This window comes from Cucurbita moschata, unplaced genomic scaffold, assembly GCF_002738365.1.
Source record: "Cucurbita moschata cultivar Rifu unplaced genomic scaffold, Cmos_1.0 Cmo_Scf00015, whole genome shotgun sequence".
Classification (NCBI taxonomy): Eukaryota; Viridiplantae; Streptophyta; class Magnoliopsida; order Cucurbitales; family Cucurbitaceae; genus Cucurbita; species Cucurbita moschata.
Genome location: NW_019268531.1, coordinates 4,003,913 through 4,014,998, shown reverse-complemented (window position 1 = coordinate 4,014,998; position 11,086 = coordinate 4,003,913). Strand labels below are relative to the sequence as shown.

General features: G+C 36.3%; 2 protein-coding genes and 1 non-coding gene across 6 annotated transcripts in view; 1 reads left to right on the top strand and 2 right to left on the bottom strand.

Annotated features, from left to right (window-relative positions):
- LOC111453879 (KH domain-containing protein At2g38610-like) overlaps window positions 1–2,572 on the top strand; it is a 6,199-nt gene extending 3,627 nt beyond the window's left edge. The window contains exons 4-8 of one of the 3 annotated variants that reach the window (XR_002712315.1): window positions 930–1,049; window positions 1,173–1,289; window positions 1,467–1,610; window positions 1,994–2,284; window positions 2,378–2,572. Coding sequence is in view for 2 of the 3 variants with exons in the window: in XM_023095165.1 (XP_022950933.1) it covers window positions 930–1,049; window positions 1,173–1,289; window positions 1,467–1,610; window positions 1,994–2,140 (528 nt within the window). In the remaining variant the exon portion in view is untranslated. Of the gene's footprint in view, window positions 1–929; window positions 1,050–1,172; window positions 1,290–1,466; window positions 1,611–1,993 lie in introns of all 3 variants that reach the window. The other 2 variants (XM_023095166.1, XM_023095165.1) reach the window with 2 other exon arrangements.
- A 764-nt stretch (window positions 2,573–3,336) lies between these two features.
- On the bottom strand, window positions 3,337–3,431 carry TRNAY-GUA. The gene is made up of 2 exons: window positions 3,395–3,431; window positions 3,337–3,372 (listed from the first exon to the last, which is right to left on the bottom strand). It is a non-coding gene; the product is annotated as a tRNA-Tyr (tRNA).
- Window positions 3,432–5,497: 2,066 nt separating this feature from the next.
- Window positions 5,498–10,765, bottom strand: LOC111453304 (putative zinc transporter At3g08650). Of its 2 annotated transcripts, none has more exons than XM_023094356.1 (6): window positions 10,645–10,765; window positions 9,044–9,772; window positions 8,420–8,704; window positions 7,794–7,922; window positions 6,850–6,947; window positions 5,498–6,659 (listed from the first exon to the last, which is right to left on the bottom strand). In XM_023094356.1, exons 2-6 carry the CDS (start codon window positions 9,476–9,478, stop codon window positions 5,846–5,848), a joined length of 1,761 nt encoding a protein of 586 aa, XP_022950124.1. In that variant the 5' UTR covers window positions 9,479–9,772; window positions 10,645–10,765; the 3' UTR covers window positions 5,498–5,845. The 2 variants fall into 2 exon arrangements, with proteins under 2 accessions (XP_022950124.1, XP_022950125.1); XM_023094357.1 differs by lacking the exon at window positions 10,645–10,765 and adding an exon at window positions 9,864–10,622.
- Window positions 10,766–11,086: the final 321 nt, after the last annotated feature.

Here is an 11,086-nt window from a genome sequence, read left to right as displayed (position 1 = left end):
AAAAAAAAAAAAAAAAAAAAAAAAAAAAAAAAAAAAAAAAAAAAAAAAAAAACAGCCAACAATAAAAATGGAGACTCGTTGAAATTACAAAAAGTGGAATTTGCCTATTGTAACGACCCAAGACCACTGCTAGCAAATATTGTCCTCTTTGGGCTTTCTCTTTCGGGCTTCCCCTCAAGGTTTTTAAAACGCGTCTGTTAGGGAGAGATTTCTACACCCTTATAAAGATGCTTCGTTCTCTTCTCCAACCGATGTGGGATCTCACACTATGTTAAGAGCCTATGTTAAGAGCTTGTAGCCTTGAGTACATTTCTAGCCTGTAAACTTCCAATCTTGAAAATCTTACTCCAATGACTTCAAAAATAAAAGAAGTGTGAGAGGATTTCTTTGGCTCCATGTTTAGGCTTGTGATAATGAATATATTTTGCTATTTTTTTACTTTCTCGTTTGAGTGGCCAAAAAATTCTTCGCCATTCTTGAGGATTGCCTTGCACGGGCTACGCTTATTGGTTCTCCACTTTAAAACTCAACTGAAAGCATCATCTATAAGACCAAAGAAGAAGAAGAAGAAAAAAGAAAAAAAGAATTAGAAACAAATCTGGATAATCCCAATGTTTCTAGCAAAAGTTGGCCTCTTGATGGTACATTATTCGAAGTTATTACAAAGAACCATTGAAGAATGTTTCAACAATATATAGATGGCATTATGATAATGTTTTTCCAGGCTACTTTTTTCTGTTGCAGTTCTTTCATCTTCATTTTGGATCCCCTGATTGATTATTTGATCTTTGCATACTGATATCTCCTGCACTTACAGTCCTCATATCCTGTTATATTCATATAGAATTCTTTCTATGTTAATTAGTCTTCAGGATGGTTTGGTTTAAAAAAAGTTGTTTTAATATGGTAGAACCTTTTGAAACTTACAGCAGAGATTAAGTAGAGCCACCGGAATGACAATGGACTGGCAAAGTGCACCTGCGAGTCCTAGTTCGCTCACCGTGAAGAGAATTCTACGTTTGGAAATACCTGTGGATACTTACCCCAATGTAAGTTCTGTCGAAGTACAGATGTTTTTTGTTTGCTGGTCATACGCTAGCCGGTTTGTACGACCTGTACGTACACAAACCTATATATTAATACTTGAAGTTTCTGCTCTTTGTGGATGTCAGTTCAATTTTGTAGGGCGACTTTTGGGTCCTCGGGGCAATTCCTTGAAACGTGTGGAAGTTACTACAGGTTGTCGTGTATACATTCGAGGGAAAGGGTCCGTAAAGGATCCAGACAAGGTACTATAAGGGTATCTCTAATTTGGAATCAATGTATCACATGATGGATCTCTCAAGAATCAAGACTATTGTAGAGATATTTTGCTTCTCTCATTGGATTGTTATCATTCTGTTGAGCAGTAGTATTGGTTATAAATTGTATTCGTACTTAATTTATTTAACTTTTACATTGTCAAGGAAGAGAAGTTACGGGGACGACCCGGCTACGAGCACTTGAACGAACCACTGCACATCTTGATTGAGGCAGATTTACCAGCCAATATTGTTGATATAAGGCTCAGACAGGCACAAGAAATTATTGAAGAACTGCTCAAACCCGTGGTATATTTTCTTACCTTGGTTACGTTTTTCGAGCGATTTTGGCTGGCCAAAGTCACTCTTTTCATGCTCAAAAGTACTTCCCACTAAAATCATCATGTTGTGGAAGAAATTTATAAGCATACACCTTTATATTTATTTTACTCAAAGCCTTGTTCTATTACTCATTTACTTGTTTATGAAACTAAAGTTGCCTTCAAGTACCTTTCTTGAATCAATGGGTCAAGTTATCATCTTACCTACGTTAATCATCAACCCCTCATGGATTTCTTGCATTCCACGTCCTTTGATGCAATCGGTTCAGATTTTTCTTTTTTCTTTTCCCCGAACACGCTGTGTTCTAACAGACTCCTGATTCTTCTGGCATATGAATAATCAACTTGCAGGACGAGAGCCAAGATTACATAAAAAGGCAGCAGCTACGCGAACTCGCTATGCTAAATTCAAGTTTCAGAGAAGACAGTCCAGGACCTGGTGGTAGCGTCTCTCCATTCAACTCAAGCGGAATGAAGCGTGCCAAAACAGGTCGTTAAGTGCTCATATCCTTTCTTACCTTAAAGAATTTCTACCCCAGTCCAGAATTCAGTCACTTGTATAACTCGATGTGAATCTGACCGACCGTGTGACCGACCGTGTGACGTAGCTAGGAGTAAGGGGAGGCGTAACTTCAGTTCCAGGTGAGCCTTCTCTCTGTGTTCCTGAGTGTAGGTTTGAATAGGTCAGTTTTTCCAACAAAGTTAATATATTCATTGGATTTATTCTTGTGTTAGGGACTGCTGAAGAGTGTGTAGTTTTACATTATTAATGCAAAAACATTAGGAAGTGATGAATGTAATATTGTTTGATATTTCTTAGGTGTTGTAATGTAAAAGCAATGTCAGTGTCAATTATATTTTTGGAATGATATATGAAAGAACAGTGCAAAAACTCAATCAATGTGCTTCTCAGTTTGTGTTTGCTATCAAGTTTCAGAATATGATTCTCCTCTCTTTTTTTCCATTTGCTGAAAAAGTTGTGAACATATGCCTCGACTTTTCCGACACGTACTGTTTAGTTGTTCTCGATGTACTTTTTGCTATGTTTTTGGACCATTAAGAGTGTAGGTGGGTCGGTTTGGATTGACTTTTGAATAATCTTGTGATTGAATTGAGACTTTGGTTCAATGACTGGATTAAGTTTGACTGATAAACTCGTAAAGCTAGCATAAATCGTCATTCCTACTAACTTAGATATTTTTTTTGGATGTCAATTCGAACTAGCGACCTCAGGATGGCTTTGGGATTCTTCAACCACTACAGTCCTCTGTTTTACTAACTGAGCTAAGGTCGGGTTTCTATAATTATCTCATACCATAGTATAAACAAAATCGACAAAATTAATATATATATAATTAATAAAAATATTCCTAAACCGTTAAAATAGTTTCAATAATATCCTTAAAACATATAACATTAACCTCTCGAAAAATCCGACCTACCAGATTCAAACCAGTGACCTAAGGATGGCTTTGGGGTTCTTCAACCACTACAGTCCTCCGCTTTACAAAATTAATCTAGTATAAACAAAATCGACAAAATTAATATATATATATATAATTAAATTAATAAAAAAATCTCTAAATCGTTAATAATATTCTTAAACAATATATATACAACATTAACCTTTCAAAAACTCCGACCCTAGTATAATTATCTCATACCCTAGACGTATACATTAACCTCTCAAAAAATCTGACCTATCGGATTCGAACCAGTGACCTAAGGATGGCTTTTGGGATTCTTGAACCACTACAGTCCTCCGCTCTACCAACTGAGCTAAGGTCGGATTTCTATAATTATCTCATACTCTAGTATAAACAAAATTGACAAAATTAATATATAAAAAAATTAAATTAATAAAAATTTTCATAAATGGTTAATAGTTTCAATAATATCCTTAAACATATTATACATTAACCTTTCAAAAACTCCAACGACCTAAGGATGGCTTCGAGATTCTTCAACCACTACAATCCTCCGCTCTACCAACTGAGCTAAGGTCGGATTTCTATAGTTATCCCATACCATAATATAAACAAAATCGACAAAATTAATATATAAAAAAATTAAATTAATAAAAATATTCCTAGATTGTTGCTAGTTTCAATAATATTCTTAAACTTGGTCGGAGGAGATTTTGAGGCATTTTACGTCGGAATACACATGATTTTGCTGAGTAATACACACAGAAAATATAATAATAAAATAATACAACATGAAAGTAGATAAAACGGTTTGACATAACATGGGTATGCGGTCACACGCAACACGTCCTGAACAAGCATGACCATGACACCAAGCAGCTTCTTGCAATCTTTGCGAGTTGTTTCACTAGTCATATGTTTGAACTCGATGCATTCACAATCTTAGATCAAACCTTTGTTTACAAATGAACCATCTTTGTAGCGTTGGATTAGCAACCGGGATCGTTGGGATTAAACCCTCGAATGGCTTGATCAAGTTGAAAGAAGATGGATCCGAAATTTGAAACCCTCAACAAGCCACCTCCCACATTGTTGAACGCCATGACTCGAGGGCTAGCAGTAACATTGATTGGGATTGAACTCATGTGGTGTTGAGACGTTTGACCAATGTTCTCGGTAGCATGATGTTTAGTTCGTTGAAGTCCCACGTTGACTAATTGGAGAAGAAGATTATGGATAAGTTAGGGACATTACTTCAATTAGTATGAGACATTTTGAGAAACTTAAAACCAAAACCACGAGAGTCTGTACTTAAAATGGACAATATCATACTATTATGAAGATTCCTTGTTCATATTGCTGGTATCAGAGTCATGCCTTGATCATAACTTAATCATGTCAATAGAATTCTCGAGCATTGAACAAAGAAATTATGAGATTTGAAGTTGTAGTGATGTATACTCTTAAGAAGATCAGTCGTCTAGGTAGTGCTAGACGGATAAATATCATTATTTAAGGGGAGACTCAATGCAATATTTTGTTCGAGGAAGATGGCTAAGGATTGTTGGAGTTCCACGTTGGCTATTTAAGAGAAAAATTATGAGTAAATAAGCAAGGGATACTATCTCAATTAGTATATAACATTTTGGGAAAATCAAAAAGCAAATCACGAGAGCTTATACTCAAAATAAAGATTATCATATCATTGTAGAAGTCCGTTGTTCGTGTGACAACGCCTTTCTACAAGAACTTGGTTGGTGTCATTCTGGCTTTGTCTCCATTGCTTTGCTTGTAACAGTGAGAAGTTTTAATGCTTATGAAAACAAAAAATCCTTTCTTTTTTCTTTTTCTTATAATTACTAATTTTAGGGTGGTCGAGTTAGATCGAGTTGGGTTGAGATTAGATATATCTATGGGGTGGAGCGGCATTCTCCGTCCACATCCATGTCACCTATTTCTTCTTTATTCCTACTATAATTTTCATTTTATTTTTGCAGAAAACGACTCTCTACAAATATTTAGTACATACGAAAGCAAGATATATATATTAGTTATAAGATTCTTTACAATGATGTGAAAACATCTCTCTAGCAAACGCGTTTTAAAAACTTTGAAGGAAACAAAACATTTTTTTTTTACATCGGGAACGAAACATTCTTTACAATAGTGTGAAAACCTCTCCCTAATAGACACACTTTAAAAACCTTAAGGGAAACGAAGCATTCTTTGCAATGGTATGGAAACCTCTCCTTAACAGACACGTTTTAAAAACCTTGAGGGAAACGAAGCATTCTTTACGATGGTATAGAAACCTCTCCTTAGCATACACGTTTTAAAAACCTTGAGGGGAACGAAACATTCTTTACAATAGTGTGAAAACCTCTCCCTAGTAAACACGTATTAAAAATCTTGAGAAACCTAAAAGGAAAATTCCAAAGGAAATAATATCTACGTTGAACAGTATTGAAATTTTAAAAATATAAAAAAATTATTCAAAATATAAGAAAAGTAATCTAAAATTCCTAAGGTATGAAAAGATAAATCAGAACCCCTATGGTATAGAAGAACTTAAACATACACCTCTAGAAATTGGCCGCTCCCTCCCTCTCCTCTTTCCCTTGCAAATTTGAGTCAAAACCACAGCCATGAGTTGCTCTTTAAACTCATGTGTGTGCTACAATTCAAAAATGTGTATCCCATTGCAAGCAGCAGCAGCAGCATGCCGCAGCGACCTGCCAAAATAATTACAAAGACGACGAACCCGCTTGCTCGCTCGTCATCTAACTGCCTCTGGTGCAGAGTTGCAGTAAGGCGTGTGCAAGCAAACCAGCTTGGTGCACATCAAACACAAGATAGCGAACCCCAAACCAAGCACAAGTCCGCTGCTACTTTTCTGTGTATCCAATTGCATTGCTCTTTTGATTATACTTCCGAAGCTCGGAAGTAACCCTCCACAAGCCAGCACCATCACGTGATCTAACCCGCTGTAGTCGATACCTGCAAGTATGGCTCCAATGGCAGAGATTGGACCAACGAATCCAATGAGGGCTGCGCTGATGAGAGATCCATGCCAGTTATCAGTTGCCCCAAATACACAACTAGCTACTGCTGCGCCCCGAGGGAGGCCATGTAGAGAAACAGGAAGAACCATGTGACGACCGAATCCGTAAGCCTTCGGTGCAGCGACTCCTAGTGCAAGCCCTTCGGCTAAAGCATGAAATGCAACTGCTCCACATGATAGGAAAGATTGAAGGGTGTGCACACTTACTGAAAAATTAGTTGAAGCAGGTAAATCATTCACTGAAGCTCTTTTCCCGCCAGCAAGCTTCAGAAGACTGGAATTCGAGAAGTGGACGAGTACCGCTCCTAAAATCAAAAGCATTACGAGAGGGATGAAATCCATTTTTGAAGAAAATAGTAGCTGCATCGGTCGCCAGGCACCGAGGATGAAAGCAATCCCAGAAGCAGCACCCATGAGAAGGGCATGCTGAAGATGGAAAGCAAGAGCAAATGCAACTAGAACAAGACCACCGAGTAGTGGTCCGACGCCAAAAAGTAAGGAAACAAAGAAGCCAGAAACAACTTCAGAGCTGAAATACAAAAATATCGAATCGATCAATTGGAAGAAAATAGCAAGGACAACTACATAGTCGAGTATTCGGAATGATATTAAGCCAACTTTTACACACAACCAGCATGCACTTCTGATCATTTTTTTCTTGCAAAGACGGATCAAACGATATGAAGTTCAAATATTTTAAAAAGACGGATCAAACTCACTTGTATTCACGGGTGAAACTCTGGAACAATGTGCCTAGAGCTTCCATGAACGCCACAGAAAGTGTGGCTGCGGATGCAACTTGTGATGGTGAGGCTTCCTGTCACCATAAAGCAGAGAAAACCAAAATTACTATCCCAGCAGTTAAATAACTCTTTAGCAGTAAACCCACTTCATATGATTCCAAATTCCCCCAATCTTTTAATATAACACAAACTTCTTGAATAAACAAAATAGAAATTAAGACAGAGCAGAAATAGTATACAAACACCAGATAAGCAGTCCAATAGATGCTCGCCTGTTTGATATTAAAGTAACAAAACTATTATACATGAATGAAGCAAATTTTAACATCATCGCACAAAGTTCTCACTAATAGCATAAAGCTAAACTTTACACAGTTAAAACTTCATTTTCAAGAAATAAGAATAACGAACAGTTAAAAAAAATATCACAAGAGGTTCAAACTCGGGCTCAGACAATTTAGAATATCACAAGAGTGACCACAATTCGACTACTGAGCCATGGAAATGTTCAATGATAGTCAGATCTTTCTTTTACGGATAACTAGGCATCAGGAGCCTCATTCTCTTGCATGTACTTTTGGCTAACTCCCTTTGATCTATGGTTAGGCTTCACCCACCCCAATGCCAGTTTTCGGACAACAAGAGTTTTAAGTAGATAAATTTTCAACTTGGGAGCTCAAACTTAGGACCTTGCGGAGCTAGTGCATCTCGAAAATTCCTAAGACCTTGTGGAGCTAGAGTATCTCCAAAATTCCTAAGTTCATGCCACCCAGACACCCCTAAATAGTTCTATTTAGAAGAATAAGTTAAATGTAAATCATTTTTAGGGCAGAAAATTTAGACCCCCTCAAGTTTCTCATTCTACATTCCAGGTTGATAGGGAAAAAACATGAAATTGACGATCTTAAAGCTGAGAGTACCTTAAATGCATCTGGGAGTACTTCTGCGATCACCATCCATATCATACATCCAGCAGCAAAGCCCGTACAGAACGGAAGGAACTTATTAAATGCATCAGCACATATGAAAGAGGGAACTGCTACAATAGGCTGAGACATTTAAATTGCAACAGAGTTAAAAACTCAAATTATACAACCGCATTTAAGGAGAGACAAAATAGAATTTTTCATGACAATCACAACATTAAGCACTAACTTACAGTACAATAAATTGTAGATTCTCTGGATAGTTATTAGAATCTATTGACGTGACGGGTAGATAACGGAGATTATGGATTAAATATAATGAAAACATTCAAAGAATAAGCATTTGATAATGTAATGGGCTATCCAACATGCCACCCAGGCACATGAACATTCATTATGAAAAATAATTAAAACTGTTCTGAACGAAATCAAACCACTGAGTTTGGATATCGAATCTGGCTAAGATGTCAAAGCATACCAAAAAAAAGATCACTCCAAAACAATCTAAAACTGCTGACTGTAGGATTGTCTTGTGCTTTTGAACATATAAATTCTTGTCTACATGGCATAATGTTCTTTTCATAGAGGATAAACAAGTTAACATTTTATAAATGCAATACCTGCGGTAATGATGTAATCATACTCCATAATAAGGCATTCTGTGGTGAGACACCCCTTGAGGCAAGAACCATACTTACAGCTAATCCCTCAGGTATATTATGCACAGCGATAGCTAAAGTCACCAAAAGACCTTGAGAGAAACCCTTTGACCCAGCAAAAGAAACACCAACACCAGAGCCCTCACCAAATGAATGAAGAGTCATTATGCCAATTATAAGAACAACTTTAGTTGCATCTGCACCTTTTATATCCAACATACTCACTTCACCATACTGTTCAAGAAACTGAAAATCAACATAAAACAAGAAGAAATGAGATCTTGATGCATTAATCAAATGATTGGGATAACAAATGGATAAAAACACGGGTTTAAAACAAAACAGCAATATACTGAGCAGATTAACTTTAAGTATACTATGCAAAAGATAAGGTATGAACCGACATTCCATCTTGTTTTATATTAAAAGGAAAAAAAAAAAAAAAAAGCATGATAATTTAAGACTCCTCCACATTAACATTCGGCAAAAGTAGAGAATGCCCAAGAAGCAGCAATCAAATTTACATGGTAAAATCTTAAGGGCTAGGATAAAATAATATAAAAGTCGAAAGATAGGGTCCATCACCTTCTTACAAAGCCAAATAAAAATTCCACCAGCCAAAATCCCAATTACCACCCAATTGCCGGCACCATGTTCCTGCCCTTCTTGAATAAGATCAAAGCTAGCAGACAACATCACCCCAGAAGCCATTCCATTGCATATACCAGCCCATTGTGGATCGAGTTCCACAAAGAAGAATGGAACAGCACCTAAACCAGTGGCAGCAGCCATGGCTAATGTAAATACTGCAACAGTCGCTACTGAAACTCTACTCCCTCCTTTTCTCTCATGCAGCAACAAACTCTCTGTACCAGAGCCATCGATAACTTTTATTCCATCTTTATCTGGGGCAGATATTATCTTTTGTGAATTCCCTTGTTCAAACTCAGCTATAGCACGACCACAGAACAATAAGGACAGTAGAGAAAACAGCAGAACATGCTTAAAAGCCACTTTCATTTTTTCTTTCTCAAGCAGATTTCACTCAGTGATTACAACTTCATGAATTGGACGGATGAACAGTAATCTTCTCACGGAGATAATTAAGAACACAAATTTGCCCAATCTCCCAAGCACCCGATAGAACGGTCTTTACTACTTCACCACAATCCTAAAAGAGCATCAGACACTGTTTCCTAGTCAAGGAGCTTATAGCATAAAACTTCCAGGAGCTGCAGGCATCCTTCACTTCAAAATTTTAAAAAACCACCTTCTCTTGTTAGATTAACGCTAGGGAGACGCCTTTCAGCTATGCTGTGCATCAAAGAACGATCATAAGAATAAAAAGTTTGTTACAACATTATCTACCAAAAATGAGAAAAAAAAAATACAAAATTTCTCGAACCATGGTGTTTATGATCTTCACTTTCACAGTGTCAACCGAGATGCAAGTTGAGTACATAAATCAAAATAGACACACCATGAATGGTATTCGTATTTCTAAATCATAAGAGATACTATTAGCAGATCCAATTGTTAAAAAAAAAACGAAGATAAAGAAAGCAGGGCAATAAAAAAAAACAAAGAAGTGTTGAGATAGATTCACCTAAAAGGTAGCCAATCTAATCGTCCATGGAATATTACTGAACTTTACATCAACAGACTCATACAAATTCGCAAAAACCTTCTCCAAAATAAAAATTAAATAACACAAAGAAAATGCGGGGACAATGCGAAGGACAATAACCATCCATCGAAAATCCCTTCCACAAAATACAAAAAGAAATGGTTTACAGAGGATGATCAATGGACGCAAACCACAGAGTCAACAACAATCCCATCATTAAATGTACCAAAAGAATGAACAGCTATCAAAATGCTAGACATTATTCCACAATATCCCAATTTTTCATTGAACAAAAGCAACGCTAGAATCAACCAATTCTTTGATCAAACCCACCAAACAGAATTTCCCAACACCGATATAGGCATTTCAAACAATTCCTTTAAAGAATGACCAGAAAAATAAAGAAGGGAAGAAACGCATTCTTGAATGAAATTGAAGGCAATGAACACAATGCAAACAGAACCCTAACAAGTTGAAATTGAAACAAGAACAGACATGGGAATTACAGATGAATCAAAGGCGAAAAACTAAAAAGGAAGGAAGGGGAAATTGAACTTACATTGAAGAATTGGAGAAATGAAGAACAAGAAATGGCGGTCCCCAGACTTCAAACTTTGGGCGAATGAGAAAAAGAGCGGTTTTCTTCTTAACGTGGTTGGTGGAATAATAGGAAACTTCACCTCACCGCCGATCTTAATTTGGGACAAAAATAACCCCCTTCAAAAATTTATATAATTTATGGTTTAGTCCCTCAACTTTCAAATATTTCAATTATGTCCCTCAATTTTTATTAAATTGAATGTGAGTATAATATAGCTTAATAATATTATCCATTTTTTTTTAATTTAAAAAAAGGATATTTCAGGAAGGAAAATATAAGGTTAAATATTGGTTCGGTTTTTTATTAATTTTTTTTTATAGATATTTGAAATTTTTATTTTTATTTTTAATATATTTTAAAAAATTTTGTAAATTTCTATTTTAATAAATATTTTGTTTAA

What these genes read in the sequence shown, in the direction of transcription:
- LOC111453304 (XM_023094356.1), bottom strand. Translation starts at nt 9,478, where the DNA reads ATGAAAGTGGCTTTTAAGCATGTTCTGCTGTTTTCTCTACTGTCCTTA. An exon ending in TTATTTGGCTTTGTAAGAAG is followed by an intron (nt 8,705 to 9,043) that starts GTGATGGACCCT and finishes GTTGATTTTCAG; the next exon opens with TTTCTTGAACAGTATGGTGA. An exon ending in AGTTTCACCCGTGAATACAA is followed by an intron (nt 6,660 to 6,849) that starts GTGAGTTTGATC and finishes TTTGTATTTCAG; the next exon opens with CTCTGAAGTTGTTTCTGGCT.